The 17,870-nt window shown below is 36.1% G+C and overlaps 1 protein-coding gene across 1 annotated transcript in view; it reads right to left on the reverse strand.

The window, feature by feature from the left end:
- nalcn (sodium leak channel, non-selective) overlaps positions 1-17,870 on the reverse strand; it is a 147,774-nt gene that overhangs the window by 25,690 nt on the left and 104,214 nt on the right. Inside the window, exons 15-26 of the mRNA XM_088913203.1 lie at positions 13,856-13,992; positions 12,528-12,669; positions 7,714-7,787; positions 6,309-6,410; positions 5,666-5,735; positions 5,320-5,411; positions 4,258-4,380; positions 3,826-3,882; positions 2,957-3,077; positions 1,369-1,500; positions 983-1,150; positions 39-143 (exon numbers count right to left, since the gene is read on the reverse strand). Coding sequence (XP_088769329.1) covers positions 39-143; positions 983-1,150; positions 1,369-1,500; positions 2,957-3,077; positions 3,826-3,882; positions 4,258-4,380; positions 5,320-5,411; positions 5,666-5,735; positions 6,309-6,410; positions 7,714-7,787; positions 12,528-12,669; positions 13,856-13,992 — 1,323 coding nt within the window. The remainder of the gene's footprint in view (positions 1-38; positions 144-982; positions 1,151-1,368; positions 1,501-2,956; positions 3,078-3,825; positions 3,883-4,257; positions 4,381-5,319; positions 5,412-5,665; positions 5,736-6,308; positions 6,411-7,713; positions 7,788-12,527; positions 12,670-13,855; positions 13,993-17,870) is intronic.

Consider the following 17,870-nt stretch of genomic DNA (forward strand, 5'->3'; position numbering starts at 1 on the left):
TGTATTCAGAACAGACTTGAAAAAGGACCTGTACCCACCCGTCTTGTGATACGTGGATCATTGCACTTGGCAAGTTTTCCTGCAAAAAGCTGAACACCGAAGCTTGCAAAGACGAGCATTAATGTCAGGAGCAGGATGGAGACCTAAAGAAGGTACAAAGATATGTGAAAGCTTTCATTTCACAGGAATGAACAGGAATGTAAATGTTCAATTTTTTTTTCCAACCAGCAGGAACCCCAAGTGGTTCCATCACAGCGAGAAGCACGGTAGGAAGCAAAAGCTAATGGGAGAATTGGATTTCAAAAACTCTTTCAAAAACATTCCAGTGCATTTGACTTCATGCTAATGGTTAACACATGACAAAGAAAAACAACGAGAAAGCCAACTGGGAATGTAGTAAAGTTTTTTTTTTTCGAATTTCCAATCATCTTTCTTTTGAGTCTGAACTTGCCAATTGTTACACCACTAGAATCCTAGCATCGGCCCAGGAGAGATGAAGTCAACATGCCATGAGCGTGCTTCCATTTTTAGCAGCACAGCGACGTGTCACACAGGGGATGGAAACAGCTCTCACTGATAACACCACAGCCTTGCAGACTCCGGAATAGTGACAGGAGTGGCTTGTTTGCAGCTAACCTAGGATTCCCCAAGCAACATCACTTTGCTCAACTCTGATGGTGTGCGGCAAAGCATGTGCACGTCTCCTAAGGCTCTAGAACCCTGGTGATCAGTGGCTCAGCCAGCAACCTTCAAGCTTTAGGGTGCATCCTGAACTCTGAAAGGTTAACAGGATAAGCCTCATCCGAGCCTAAGACTAAGCCTAAGCCAAAGTTAGTAAAAAAAACATAATTCCCCTAGCATTAATCAAATCCCTATATCTGACAGAGTTTCTGGAATATAAGTGTGTGTAAAAGATGCCCATGAGTAAAACATCAGTGTGACAAATCACTGCATGTATTCTTGATCATCCATTTGTACGCACCAGGAATATTTCCTTAAATCCACTGAAGAGCTCCCTCACCACCTTCCTCATCTGGGGGACGAGTTTGAAGATGCGCAGCGGTCTCAGACACCTCAGCATCATCAGTAGCTGGGCACCAGACTCAGGAGGCACATTGGCAGGCATCCAGCAGAGGAAGATCAGACTGACCTAGAGGAAAGGCACCGCAGAAAACAACTGAAAATCAAGGCATGGTCCTTCATTTTGCTCTAAACAGATACACGCCGGTCTTTCACAAACATCCTCATTGTTGTAATACAGCACTAGCTCTATATGAAAAGGTATAATTAAACTGTATTATACTAAAGGTCACATTAAATTGTGAAGCTTGGTTAATGATCGCTTCATAAGAAGAAAGTAATTCTTACCAAATAAATGAATATATCCATAACTCCACCAAAGTCTCTAATGACAGCTGTAGGTGTAAAGAATAGCCCATCTGCCATGATCTTCAAATTGAGCTCAATACTCATAAAAATGACAAACACATATTCCGCAATCTGCAGAGAAGACAATAGTTATACAGACACATAAATCTACATATTAACTACTTTATAATAGCAGTGAAGAACTGTTCCCTTTTAATTGCAACGTTACTGTATAATACTGTGCATGTCAATATAAATATGCAGAGAGGTATTGAGTAATCTGTCATTCCGCCCTCTAAAACACAACTGTTGCAATTAAGTTTAATGGAGTTTCAAATTTACATCTGGTAACAAGAACAGTATTTTTGTTCAATTGCCCATATGTTAAAAAGTCAAGTAGAGGTTAAGGGGGTATGGAGAAAAGCAGGACAGTAGTGTCCATCACACAAAGTTATTTTTGCCATTCCTCTAACCCGCCCCAAAAAAGGTACTGGTTTATCTATGCCAGTTGCAGGAAGGCCTGTACTGCTTTGGGCAAAACTATTCACATACAGTAATATAATCAAAAACAAAATTCAGGTTTTTAGTCATCAATGTTAATGCTGTATTCATTTTATTGTCAGGAATATTTGTCCTATAGCGTTTGAAATATATTTCCTTTGACATATGTACAGTCAGATACAGCTTACATACTCTGTGCCTCATCTACTGACTCTAGTTGTTCTATGCCTGGAGAGGCGAGGATCGTTTTTATTGTTTTGGGCAAAATTATTCATATATCATCGAAAAACATGCTATTGTATGTTAATAACAAACTGTAAAAATAAGAATACTAGTAGTATTTGTATGGCAGTGCTTGACACTTATTTGTTTTGACATGTGTACTGCCAGATATAGTTTATGCTATCTACCTTCCCTACAGACACTTTGATCTCCCTCTAGGGTTGTAAGCTACTGTTTCTTGGGGATTAAACATAGTGTACAAAATCCACTAACTTCCCATTAAATGTATTATTCAAAAATGTATTCAAAGAAAAAAGTAAAGATGTCTGTTGCAGTTTGAATGCGCCTTGATTCAAAAAAATCAAAACATTGTTTTACAGAACTCAAAATATGGTGAGTCTTCATAGAGTAGAAGTAAGCAGAATAGTTTGAAAGATAAAGAATCATGAGACAGTGCATGCTGGGGCTTTATGCTCAATCTATATCTGAAGAGGATTGTTTCCTCTGATAAACATAGTAGTTTTATTTGTCCCTAAAATGCCTGGATATTGTTGCCTTTCAGGCTCAGGATCTTTCTGGGACCGCTTTTCTTTTATAATGGTCTCTTTCTCACTTGACAGGGCATGTCTTCTTAATGAGACAAAATACTCAGTTGGATCCCTTTTCAGGCCATAAAGGCCCATGGGAAAGGGAAGGCACGGGCCACCATTTTACTTTGACCATCCGACACTGGAGGTGGAGGTGACCTGGTCAGCATCACGCTCTGTGTATTTTGAAGAACACACGCAAATAAGCCAACTGGCATTATACATTTCCATGACATGTTCATCACATATGAGGTAGTGAACAAAGAGCACTCACTTACCTGTAAAGTGGGGACATGCATTACTCTTGTGAAGGGAGACTCAAACATCATGGAAATGCAGGAGCAGATTGTCACAACTATCATCACCCAGTCTAGGTAAGTGACCAAGCCAAAGAGATCACTACAACAAATCATACATGGTCAGTGACCAGAAAAAAACCCAACAGAATTAATAAATAATATTTGTTTCACTATTGTACAGACATTTATTAACTGATATTGACTTAATTAGCTTTTTATACACTATTTAATGACCTAATGTCTTCTTGTACTGTGAAACAAAGCTTTGTAGGATTCTGCTACAGCCCACAACTCTCTTCTAAGTCAACATCCATTGCTGTTCTTTTCCAAACACTTTATTCCAGAGGTGGGTCACCTCCTAAAAAACCTTGTTCCTCCTAAAAAACCTTTCAGATATTAGTATCTTTTTTAGTTTAGTCTCAAGTACTAGTAATAGTTCTTTCAAAGGAACACCCAAGCCATTTCTAACTGTGGCTGCAGAAATGTCCCCCCCTTACATTTGAGTAAAAACATATACTGTATTTTCTGTAATTTAGAACACGTTTTGCACTTTTGGTTCTCAAAGCTGAAAACGTTTTCTCAGCAGTTCATTAAACAATTTCACCTTGTATCAGTAAGTGATGAACAGGAAGAGGAAGATGTGACTCAAAGGACGTACAGTATACCTGAGGTACAAAGTCCATAAGTTACATCAAACAAGAGACTATGTTTCCATGTAATAATGAGGAAAGTGGATGCAAGTTCTGCTTCTACTGCTATGTTGAAGCATGAAATGTAAGTGTTAAAAATAATATAAGAAAACAACACACTTCAGAAATAATACATTGGAAGTGACTTGTAGAACTTACTAGAGCTGGTGGTACTTGGTGTTTTTCACTGCCCCTGTAATGGGATCTGTTTTTGAGCTGAACACAAAACCATAGTAAAAAAACTTAGTAAGAAACTATAGTTGACAGAAAGTCATATAGGGGTGACAATATAAGGATGGAAAACCAAAATACTGAAACATTATCAAAGATTCCAATCCTGAGAATTGGAATTTAAGTGTTTACACTTAACAATAGTGTTTTCAAAAACACTTAAATGGTCTTTTGGTCATATACTGTACATGTAACACAAATCAATAGTTGGTTTGATCAAAGGCTGCTGGAGGCCTGCTTCTAACAATATATTTAAAGGTAAACTAAAGACAAAAAATATAATGATTTTCATGTTGGTCATTTTCATATTAAAATGTGTCTATTGAAGAAAATAACACATACAAAAAACCATATACTTACGCATTAAAACGGGCTCGCACTATTACCCTGCAGAAGTTTCTAAATCGATGTTCTCGTCCAACTATGAACAGAGGTTTATCGAAATATGGATGATTTTCACGCAGTTCTTCTTCTTGGACTTTTCTTTAAAGAAAAGGAACAAAAATGTAATACTAATGCAACAGTTTCTGCTAAATTAGAGCTTTTCAGGTTAATTAGTCAAAAAGAGCATCAACATTTACCGTCCATCTTCATCTTTTCTTTGCAATGTTTCCAAGTCAAGAAATACGTATGTAAGAACATATTTCCCTAATTTGAATGAAAAAGTTATATTATTAAAATATTATTATAATATAAAATAATACTTATAGTTTACTTTTATGAGATATTATTGTTATTATAATTAATTGAAATATTAATTGAGGTTAATTAACCTCACTCTCTTTAGCTGTGGGATTATAGGTGACATTTATGTAATCTTGTTTGGAAAAATGTCAAATTAATGCAATACAACTATTTACTGTTTAACAGGTGCAACATATCCTAATAACTCCTTTTTCCCCCTCAACAAACTGCTGCAATGTTGAGTCTACACATGTTTGAACAGAATTTCAGTGTTTTGGCAAGAAGGAATCAGACATTAACATCTCCTGATACAATTTAAAGAAATATAAAAATGATGATAATGAGGAATTATCGCGCTCTAATTAAATACAGATACTGTAACACATTAGAAATGAAGAATTTAAGAACCATTTATGGAAATGTTATTGATTATTCCTTCAAAGAGAAGCCAGTGTATGTATTTTTGACATTGCTGTGATAAATGGGCTCCCAGTGTGCTCATTCAGGGGCGTGCAGCTATACATGATGGCAGAGAAACACACCATGTGGAAACACTTCAGTATCGGCACTTCACTAGCACACAATGTAATATTTGATGGATGAAGAGGAAATTAAGGGTAATGATCTGAGTGCTCTGAACAGCGTGGTACCATTAACAGAATAGGGTGCCTTAGCAGTACTAAGTTCCCACTCATCTCTGAAGTCTAAGAGAGTGAGAAAATGTTTCACCGCTCATACCGTTTCATTTCAGCCTGTTCTTTCTTTTCCTGGATCATTTTAATCTCACTGTCTTCTCTCTGAGCGTTCCGGTACCTCACAGTGCTGGAGTGCTGAAGGAGGAAAAGGATAAAAATATTCTTAATTGTGTTTATCCTCTGTGACTTTCTTCAATCTTGCACATAAATGTACTGTATATATTCTTAAATGTATGTATGCGGTGTGCATATACAGTATAAACACCCACGTGTGACAAAAAGAATGAGTTCTCTTGTATTCTGTAGCAGTAGGACCATTATTATGTAACACCCTTTCAATGTCAGATGAAGATTTCGAAAAGATAAAATCATTTTTTTTCTCAACTTACATCCTGAGTCAGTGTTTCCAGGGATTTCCCTCTGCTGATTCTCTGGCTGTTTGAGCCATGCCGCAGAGATCTAAAGCCGCAGAAGTGCAAGGGTTAGTAAAATGATCTTTGGAGGGGAAAAAGCGATCCAGAGCTGCAGACGTTTTAGGGATTAGCACAATGATCTGCAGAGGTGAAAAAGCAATCTAGAGCCGTTGATGTGTTATGGCTAGTACAGTGCTCTTTAAAAGGTTCAAAAGTGGGAGAAGCAAACTAGAGACGTAGACATATTATGGTTAGTACAATGCTCTCCAGAGGGGAAAAAGTGATCTAGAGCCATACTTTAGATATGTTATCGTTAGTACAATGCTCTCAGGAGGAGAATAAACGATCTAGAGCCTTAGACATTTTAAGGTCAGTACAATGCTCTTCAGAGGATAAAAGGAACTCTAGAGCTGCAGAAAAGTAAAGGCTAACAGAGTTCCTGCATTATTATGGAGAGATTCATTGTAACAGACACCACATTTCACTCTAAAATAAACACAAGAGACATAAGTAATTTGCCTTTAACTGCTTTATAGGCTAGTGGCTTCTTCCTCTAAATACAGCCAAATGACTGTGCGACCGTGCACCCCTTTTCTACATGCTGTGCTGACTCAGGCACCTGCGTTCCTGCCGGATGTGATGCTGGACGCTGAGGATGGAACGCTCCTTGGCAGGTTGGCCCTCGAATGACCCGCTCAGCATGCGCTGTCGGGTACAAGCCCTGCAATGAGGGACAGAAACCTTTTCATTTGGCAAAATGTCTTGATTACAAAAGCAAAGTGTTCTTAAGTGACCCTGGAAAAGGCAGCTGCTTGAGCACACAATCAGCGTGATTATAGCTTAACACTCTCAAAATCAAGCAGGTTCTAGTGATCAATTCTAGATCAAGACCGATTGAATGATCACGCACATTCAATTCTAGCTGTTCCACTTTTGGCGTTTTTGGGAGGGGCTCATTTTAACATGACAGGTTTCGGCACAAACCAAAACCCTAGCCTACTGTCATTTCCGACTCTACTTTTGAAGATGCAGATACCTGTCACGGTTCGCATAACACATCCAGCTCAAATTTTGCAGAGAGGATAACATCTGCTGTCTTTGGTGACATGGCTTGCTATTTAATATTTCTGTGCTAATTCTAACAGGCACTCCATAATCTATATTTCTTACTCAGTCAGCCATTAACACCCTTAGTGGGCTTGCGAGTGGTAACAGCAGCATGTTCCCTTAATGTCCCCATGAGGCTTATTAGCTATGCCAGAGAGGCTTCACGAGCGGCAAGGGTATAAATGCATTATTTATTGCAGCACTTAGAGGTTCATGCCAGCCATAGACTATAAATCTAAACCTACTCTCAAACAAATAATTATTTAATCAGTTATGCCATCGCTTAAGGCTCCTTTCTTTTAATTAATTGCCAAGTCATGTACTGTAAAACAACTAATTATTATATGGGCTTCATGAATAAATGCCACTTTTGTTTATGCTATTGTTACCGAGGTGTTCAGACAGGAGAGGAGACAGAGATATGACATACAGTATGTCATGTCATAGGTGGGAAAGGCTCGCCATCAGAGATTTGTGTCACATACAGGCGAAACTTTCTTACTGAAAGTTTGCTGAAGCCCAGGGCCTAGACTTCGATTCAGCTAAAGACCTCTTCATCAGAATTAACATGTAATAAGTGAAATGGAAAAAGTAATGTAGCCTAGCTAATTTACGTGGTTGCTATTGCAACTCTGCCAGCACGTAATTATTATTCATTCGTTCCATCACCCTCATAAATACAGTGTTAATTGCCTGAAGAAGGAAATGCTAATATCCCGGGTGACGTCAGTACCAAATAAAAGACAAAAAAAAGATTATTGTGCAAATTCTTATCAGATTATACATTATCAGGTACATATTTAAAAGCATATGATCCTATAAGTTAAAATTCACCTCAGGTGAATAAGTAACCCTGTTTTTTATGCTATTAACACATGCAAACACTTTGACTTTATTATTGTTGTTGTTGTTCTTACCGAAGGGTCTTATTGATGGTAGTTTCCTTTTCTAAGAGATTCCGGGCTCGAATACTGGATATTGATTTTCTTAGCTGTGGAAATAAAAGATGCTTTTTTTAAAACTTGAATTTTATATTTACCTCTGTAGAACTGCACAGTGAATAACAGTAAAACAGTCCCAAATATTTACAGTACATTATTGGAATGCCCTTTTTAGCTTATACTGTGTCTTCTATTTCCCACCCTTTTTTAAAGGAGGGGCTACAGTATGTCTTTACTACTCAGGAACTGTATGTTTGAAGGTCTTTAGTCTGCCTTGATGTATATATTGTATATATAAACAAACACATTGACCTTATAACACTAAAAACCAGTTATTGCTTTCTGTCAATTTTCAAAGGAAATCCTTTGACGATCTTTTCACGGTACAAAAATTAAATTAAAAAACATTGAAAATCTGTAATTTTGTGTTACCATATTTATGAGTAGAAGTTTACTCTGGTAGGCATAATTAATATTCCAGTACATTATCATAGTTTTTACTCCAAATTATAAATGCAGTAGTCTTAGGAGAGAAATTAATTGGGTTACATGCATAATTGAAATAGCAGGGAAAAACATCAGTAGTATCAGTACAAAGCCAAATACAGTATGTCTATTTTCTCTAAAAAAATTATTAACTTGGACTGAAAAGATATTGCAAAGCACATTAGAAACAGATCTTGAACCACACCACAAATATTTATTTTTTACATTAATTGTTGTTACACTTAAATTACTTAGATTGTCAATTAGATTACAATTACAAGCTCTTAATAGGTAGTGGATTGCCAAGTCAGACCTTCGTGTTGTGTCTGGCAAGGATATTGTTGGGTGAAATGTTTGTTACTGTGTAAAAAATGACCTAATGAAACCTAAATATCTACCTGCTATGTCAACAGGCTTAAAGTGAAATGCCAAGAACAAATAGAAAACTGCTATCAAAAACAGGATCAGTGATCTCAAGTATTCTAGAGAGAGCTGTTTTCATTTGGACAGAAAACCATGAAAACAACTCTTCCATTCTTCCATCTCACTGTCAGAAGAGAGAACAAGAAATACTGTAAAAGAAGCATTGCATATGCCTTTTCAGTTATTCAATCAGATACCAGTAAAGAATAAAGCATTACACTGAATGAAACAACAGTCTGGCTAGGAGAAAGAAAAATATAAAACTGATAAATATGCATTTTCACTGTATAAACATTTAACTGGTTGTAACATCCTGTAAGGACAATACTCTGATGTATTGCCTTCATCTCAGAGTAAATTGTCTTTTCCTGCTGCAGCTCACAGAATCTGGTCAATTGAGCTAACACATTTACTGCCATACCACAGAAAGGGATTCCTTTATGAGCAAAAACAAAATTTGATTAGGAAAAACGAATTTCTATGGAACACAAATATAATGTTAAATGAATTTGCTGCCACAAAGGAGACAACAACATCTTGGACCACATCTGCTTTATCATAATCCTATTCTAACTCAAAAGCAGTTGAGTTTGGAATATTTCTGTGTTCATTTTAATGGGTTAAGTAATCAAAGTTGTGTAAAATTTAAATGAAAACTTTCAGTTCATAGCTTCTCCAAAGCCTCTGGTAAATATAATCTGGTAAATATAATGGTAAATATAATCTGCTGTTTATTCAATGTCAAATCAGTATTTGTGGAAAATTACAAAACTAATAAAAAACAGTCAAATAACAGTTTACTTCTTTCTACATTTGACATTTAAAATCATTTTAAAACTTGCTGACCAACCATGTGTGTGAATTGGATCTGAAACCTGATATTCCTTCAGCCCCATTTGGCTGTTTCACTTAGAATACCAACACCCAAGAATTAAGCATACTGACAAGATTTATGGATGGAGGGTTGTAGTCACAAAATTCAGCTTAACCTGCTTGGCTGATGAGGAAATTGCAGAAGTGGGGTTGGGATGCACAAAGACGTAGTGAGGGAGAGAACAGGGTTTACATATAGTGTTGACAGTATGTTTTAGGTGAGGAAATGATGTCAGCAGTAGTTATGAATGACCGACAGCTGAGCCTGATTGAACTTGGCTGTTTTCATCCCTCCAGAACTTTAGTTTTAAACCCCATTTAAATGCACTGACTGTAGCTAGAGGGATTCTCCTTTGCAATCTTTTAAACAAAGCTGCTCCACCTGTACTTAACATTCATCCTATAACTGCAAAGATTAAACACATTGTCTTAAATAAGGTACTGAAATATGGGTTGAAACTACTGTATAGCATATTAAAGGCTTACTAATACAATCAATTTTACATTATTTGTCTTATGTTATACAGGATTTTTAGAAACATATCTGCAAATAATTATTTATGTTAGATACATTATTACCAAGTTATAATGATATACTGTATCCCAGCTGTATCTGATATACAGTTTTGCTTATATTTACCAAAGCAATAAGCTCTGGTTTATTGCTCTGGTAAATATAATCTGCTGTTTATTCAATGTCAAATCAGTATTTGTGGAAAATTACAAAAATAATAAAAAAAATCAAATAACAGTTTACCTCTTTCTCCATTTGACATTTAAAATCATTTTGAGATTGCTGACCAACCATGTGTGTGAATTGGATCTGAAACCTGATATTCAAAAATGAAACCCAGGATAACTGTCTCTATTAAGAAAATAAACAAGAATAAAAATAATAAGGCTATAGAGTAAAACCCAACATTTCACTGTTAAGCCACATCAAGAATGAAAAGCCATTTCACCAAGCTCTGTTATCCAGGGTGTGTTTTAGCAACCTGCCAGATCTAGCTGTGAGATAATAGCTCAAGTTTTGTAGCATTAGACACTCAGTGGGGTGAAGAGCAAAAAGCTGTTTACTCGTTTAAAAACCATTTGTCCAGATTGTGGATCTCAGGGTACCACTTTGAGATGCACATGCAGTATTAACCTCAGAATACCCTTGTTGGCTTTGTGGACAGTAAAAATATCATGTACAGTAGGCCTATTTTGAGAAAGGATGGGAGAATAATCTAAAATACCTAGAACTACAGTACATTCCACCAACAAAATAATAACAAATAGCAAAACCAAAACTGGTACTGCCAACATTTTAACTGTATGTTTCTAAACCCAATGTATTAAAATCAATGGGGTCATATAAGTACCCTAAGAGAATAAAAGACATTTGTAAAAAATAGTTTTCTGAAATTAAATGAAGCAAAATGTGTATATGCAGTATACAGTATACTGTATATCCTTTATAACATGTAAAAGAATCTGACAGTACCCTACCGACAGGAACTGAGATTATTAATAATTTTGAAAGAAATGCTTTTTGAAACTATTTGAAAGGTAAGTCTTATAGCTGTTTAATTGTAGTCTTTTTATATGGGCGAATGTTAAAAACAGGTTTGTTTGTTGTGTCAGAATAAACATCACTAAATTATCCCATGATAAAGCAGTACTATCATTGATCTGCAAACCGTATACCAAGAGTGTTCATACTTCTGGAAATAATATATGATCAGTTATTAATATCTCAAAACAAATAAATCTTCTACTATTGTTAACAGACACTGTTCCCTTTTATGCAAAGAAACGACTCATTAAGTACCCAAGGTAGACAGAATTTGTTGCAATAAGATAATTAGTTTTGAAACATTACTGTACACTGTGATAATACACTGTTTCCATAGGTCTATGTAAAGGTCTCATGACATTCAGACTGCCTTTAGTAGCTTTTTCAAGTAGTAAGTTTGAAGATTGTATGGTCTGTACAAGTTGTTTTTAAAGGCATAAAATTTCAGCCTGGGGGTCCGACTGCACTCATTACAATGTGAATGTAATGAAGCCTCCAACTAGCAATAATTGGACAGCAAGAGACATCCACATTGTTAATGTATACGCCTCAGAAGTGGTTCGACTAAGAAGAAGATACTAAGAAGATTAAAAAGATAAGTTCTATGGGTTCTCTATGTACTGTACTTTGGCCTCATAAACATTTCCATTTACTCTGTTTTTACAGCACGCAATCTTTAACCATTAGGTACAATTCTTGTTCAAGTCAGCACAGAGAAAAGCCCTGATGTCTCACACAATTAAGAATGATTCCTTTACTGTATGCTACCGTTTTGTTCCACCAGATGGTGCCTCTTTCTTTATTCTCTCAGATTTGAATAAACTAAATTGAGAAGAAACATAAGCATTAGTAAGAAAAAACCTAACTGTATAATCGGATTTCCTGCATTATTTCCCACATGCTTTATTTTAATTTAAAAAAATGGAGAAAGACTGTTAAAAATATGTAGCATTTACTGTATATATAGTAAAATAATCAAAAGAATTGTGTCTTTTTTCTGGCAGAATACTTGTGATTTAGTGGTCTTAAGCTGTATGTACAGTACCCCATTTTTTGTTATTTATTATGTTAAGCAATGGAAAATGAACAATTACAGAATACTTAAAAAAGTATGCTTCTCAAGAATCAATTATTTTTTTCTGGTTAGACCCAGCTACAGTCCAACAAAATAGTTTGTAAGAGCAAATGAAGGGAACATGTGAACAGTGTTCACTTTTCAAGAACACTCTTGCTTTGCATGTGCAGGCCTCACACTGTGTTAAGTTTGAACCAGGTCATGATCTCAATAAAAATGCTGAAGCCTGGAATATTGTGTCTGGTTCTACAACAGGGACAGTTTGAAAAAGGAAAACTGTAGGCGATGGTTAAGAGTGTAACAGCAAACCCTAAAGGAAATTGCTGTAAATTGAGTTCATGGGGTAATGCATGATGACACAAAATATTAAGTTACCTTTTGATCAATATATTTGTTATCTTCTATTCCAGACCTCTTCGAGTGATCGCAGGAGGAAGAAGAAGCCGAGGGGAGTCTTCGGAGAAGACAGCTGGTGTCCTGCTGCTGTCGATCAATGAACTGCTTCATGAAGCTTTCCCTTGAAACATAGCCAAGCACACACACACATAGACACACAACAAAAACGTAAGCTTTAAAGTAAGAGAAAAAGGACAAATACTTAAAAAAACAATGGAGCAGTACTGCATTTGCAAACAACAATGGTATGGAGAGAAATGTGCACTGTGGGTAAGAAGGCCACTTCTTACAGTTCTTCAAGTGTTTATTTAAATGGATTTGCAAACGTTTATTTAAAACTGAATATGCAAAGAACAAGTGCAGTGTTTTTTTTAAATAAGTAATTTCCTGTGAAATAGTCCGTGGGTTGTGCAGTTGAAGCCATTATCACCAGCCTTGTGATTATGTCCCTCATCAGTGTCCTTTGATATTTCTTCACAGGCAGTCCGAAGCCGCCCACAGAACCTTAAGGCTGCAACTACTTTTCGACATTCAAGTTTTAATTTTTGCAGGTAGACCGCAATAGATGCTCAAACTCACAAAAAAAAAAAAACATCTGAATCTAATGCTATTTTCCTCTGAATCAGAAAAAAACTTTCAAATGTACGATGAAGGTCTACTCTAGAAGGTCTGACAGCACAACATTTGATCCCTGATTTTTCTTAGCATGTGTTATGATTCACCTGCAAAAGACTACTGTAAGTCAAGGAGGAAAAAATAGAACAGTGTAACCTGGCTGTCTGAGTAGAAATGTCTGGAGCATCTACTGTACATTACACTTTCCTGCATCGCTCTCTCAGTTTTACCATTTACTGACCAGCAATTAAATGGGGAGATAACTTATTAAGTAGATCTTAATGAGTCCACAGGAGGGTAGAAAGCAATATTTGCAGGCTATTATGGTGTAGTTAATATAAAGCAATGCAATCTGCACTTATATAGAGCTCTTCACACAAGGAGTCCCAGGGCACCTTACAATATAAACAGAAATCCTGAGCTGGAGGACTCAACACATTATCCAACTCAGTCACAAGCTACGGTACATGTAAGATTTCATTTAAAAGATTGAGTCCCTAATTTCGACTAGATTAGAGTACCAGAGGTGAGGTGTTTGACAGCTAGAAGCTACTGCTCCTTAAAAGGTATGAACAAATAAAAAAAAATAATATAGTGGCCAACCATTGACAAGTAGCACTGTATAGTTTTTCTTAGAAGACATACATCATATGTAAGAAGACGATTTAAGGGTTAAAGCTGTTCTGTATTACCTTATTCTGGGGACAGTGAAATCAGAAGGCAGCTTGGAGATTTTCACCATTTGTGGCCGGTTAGGAAATTTCTCAAAGATGCGAAGTCGCAAGGGAAGCTTTTCTTTGGTGTCAGCATTTGCTTCGCTTTGCTTCAGCTTTAAAAATTATATACAGTTTAACAACAGTATCAACATCCACAGAAGAATAAAATAAGAACAACTGTGTTTACTTGCTGATATTCAAACAAATCAGATCATTTCCATATACTAAAATTGCCTTCAAAAATGTAAAAAGAAATTTGATGGAATTTGATTGATGTTCGGTGTCATTAAGCAGTTTTTGGCATTTTGACATCTAGAGGTCAGAGTCTAATGTGAACTAACATATTACGAGCTCTAGTAAAATGAATCTTCTCTCAGAGAGCTTGCAAGACCTAATCCATCATGAACTCAAATTTCCTTGTGAAGCTGCTCTGTAATATAATGTTCGCGGACATTTACTGTGATATCCAAATGATGGCGTAGTAATGCAGTTTCCAGAATTTTACCAGAAGCCACTGTGTGTCTGATCTGCACCACCTCGTATCTGAGTAGAGGCGGCCATTAAACCCCCAGAGCACCCACAAGGACATAAGAAGGGTGACGAACAAGAGGAGGCCCTGCGGTCCATCTGCCTCTTTGGTTCCAGTAGCTAATTGATCTGAGGATGTCAGCCAATTCTTTCCTAACGGATGCCAAGCTTCCCGCTTGTCATAATTTGTCAGCTTCAGCAACATGGTTAGATAGATTGTTCTAGTTTCCCACTCGTTTCAACTTGTGTCCTCGGGTTTGTGTTTCATTGGGCTGTTGGGCTGCCTTTGACAGAACCATTGTGGATTTTGAATACTTGAACGAGGTTCCCCTGTAATCCTCTCTGTTCAGGTCTAAAAACAGACGTCTCCTTTAGCCTGTCAGTGTATGACAGATTTAGTCTCTGATGCTCTTTTGAAATGTCAGGAGTTCTCAGGACAATTTACGAGATTTAAGTTGTTTGGAAAACTACTGAATCAAAAGAAATTTTCTTCTTCCATTTTTTGTTTTTTTTTGTGTGCTCAAAGTTTGGAGATCTTACATAAGAATATAAAAATGACTAAATGAGAGAGACGCATTGTGTCCACTTAGCGTATTAGGTTTGACTAATTTGGGTCATTTTCCATTTTACCTCAAGGGGAGGAGGAAGTAAGTGTAACTGGTAGGGGTTCATTTCTAAATCTGGATAACCCCTAAATAATGGCACTACATGTTTTTTAGAATTGGTTGTTAATAGGTTTTGAGAGAAAAATCTTGTAGAGTTCCAGGTCAGACTGTCATGCTTCACTACAGCCAGTAGGTGGCAGCAGTACATTGCTAGACCTCATACTTTCGTATAGATTAAAAATAGTCATGAGAGACTCGTATTTACATGTAATGAAAAAGGGTAGGGAAAGCATAAAAGAACAGAAAGGAAACGACAATGTTTATTTTAAATTGTTTCTGCAAGAAGGGGAATTAGATATTTTTATCCGGAGCACATGTTATCACCATCATGGGCTTGAATGAAAAATTTAAAAAGAATCTCTTATAATGGACCAATTATATCAATTTAATTATATATAAAAGCTGCCTATTTAAATTCTCTACACGTCTGTCTGGAAGCCAGAAGATAAATCTGATGCATTTCTGATTAGGGTGACAGACACCTAAAGTTGTCTTTCAATTAAATTCTTATCACTGGAAACGCACACAAGATACGAAACAATGCACAATTCCTTTCTTTGCCCATGGTATACTTAAAACATTACAGGAAATAAAAAGGAAATTTTCAGGAGAGCAGACTGAATTGAAGCAATATGCAAGTGTTTCATTTGTTTTGTCTATACTGTTTGTGAGTCATTTTGCTGATCACACGATCTTACCTTAAGAGAGGTGCATGGACAGTGTTCATGCAATTACACTTGGCAGACACATTAAAAACTGCGGGTATAATTACAACAACAGAAAAGAAACTGAACGAATTGAATAATTTGCCAGCCTTATATTCAGAATATTTAATATTCACAAATATACAGCTGTACATAACCAAAATAAACCTAATGCAATGTATTTTTATTCTTATTCTTTTTAATTATGTTATAAAACAATAAAAGAAATACCCTTTTTTAAAATCTTCCTAGAAGCCAGTATTATTTTTCAAAGCCAGTTAAAAAATAAATCCATACTTTCTCAGAATTTCAGTCTTAGTTTTTCAACTAGAGTACTAGAGTAAACCAACGTTCTAACAATCCCAACATTCAAGGCCCATCAAAGGCTAAGCTGCTGAAGGTAAAGTACCATTGTATCTAGATATGCTGATATGCAGTGAGTGCACACAAAAAATGTGAAACTATAACTATATATCATAAGCTCTTTATACAGAGATGTGGAGCTTGACCTACTACATCAATAACCTATGTGAATTGATTGAAGTTTGGCTAAAAGTCCTCAAGAGATCCTTTTATAAGGATAATATTGTCATTATCCATATAGTACATTCCTGGGATAAAGCCTGCAAGCATAAATATTTCAAAAGTATAACTTGTATTGACTGGGTGTTTAAGTGTGAACTGTAAATATGGTGGTTTGCACCTCATCTAAACTAAATGCTAGGGGAAAAGCATTTAAAACTGATAACAGGACGGACTTTTTTACAAAAAGGGTTTTTGGTGTATGAAACAGGCTAGGCAATCTTCTTGTTGTAACTGATTGTTATAAGGACTTCCTGGATATTTTATGCAGCCAATGACAACTTTAAGCAAACAGGCTTGTTGATCGGATAAGATACTTAGATCAATTAGCAAACCAGTTATATAGGCAGAATCCCAACCAGTCAACCAAATGCATGAATTGAGGTACAGTATGGATGGATGAACAGACCTACAAAAATATAGATGAATAGGTAAGGGAAAGATACTGTATATACTAGTTTGTGCACAAAGGTTATGAGGAAAGGAATGAAAAAGGAAGACTTGAAAGTTCTTTTACTAATTTGTTCCAAATGCTTCAAAGGACGGGACTGAGGAAGCTGTGCTGTTATGAACTCAAGCACAGGTACACTGTATAGTATAGTATTGTAGAATATATTGTACATTGCTTTATGGGAGCAGTTCTGTGTGATGATCATATTTAATCAATGATGAATTTAAGCTGAGCAGAGACTGTATTAATAAGATTATTATTATTAATCTTATTTAGTATTGAATAGTATATTATATAGTATTGAGTATGAATCAATATGGTTGCGAAACATGCTCCTCCCATGAACAAACATGAACAGAAAATGCTTTTGCCAGTTTGAGCCGATGTGGAACTATAAGTGCACTGATTTTTAAAGTATTATTTTAAAATTGTTTAATTACTACTTCAGAAAGTAACATTCACAATATATGATATATTGATTCCTGCAGATATTTTAACTGCAGAGATTTTGTTTCCAGATCTCATTCATTTTATTGTCCAGCTCCAACAAGAAAGCTTTACAGAGATAAATGTTATACTAATACTAAAGTGTTAGATGCTGAACCAAAATAATGAAAAACCTAGTAATGATAAATAGTGTATTTTCCCTCAGAAGAGTTTTTGTAATGTGCAGATTATTGGCATAACGGATCTCAAATGTTTTCTGGGATGTGGTGGGAAAGCTTTGGCTGGAGTGCTTGGCATCTCATAACATGAGAAAGGTTACAAATGAGAGGAGGACATTTGCTCCATCTATTCCTAGGTAATTAGTACCTAATTGATCCAAAGATCTTATCTTCGATATTGGCTTCAACAATATGACTGGGTAGCTTGTTCCATACTCCTACAACTTCGGGTAAAGAAGTGTTGGCTGTTCTCAGTTTTAAATGCACTTCCATGTAGTTCCCTTTTGTGTCCTCTGGCTTGTGTTTCTGGACAGCTGTACTTGAACTTCAACCAGGACACACAGACCCTGCATACAACACGCTTTGGCCTTAATCACTATTAGAAAGATATCTTAG

This window comes from Atractosteus spatula, chromosome 4 (assembly GCF_055471065.1).
Source record: "Atractosteus spatula isolate fAtrSpa1 chromosome 4, fAtrSpa1.hap1, whole genome shotgun sequence".
NCBI lineage: Eukaryota > Metazoa > Chordata > Actinopteri > Semionotiformes > Lepisosteidae > Atractosteus > Atractosteus spatula.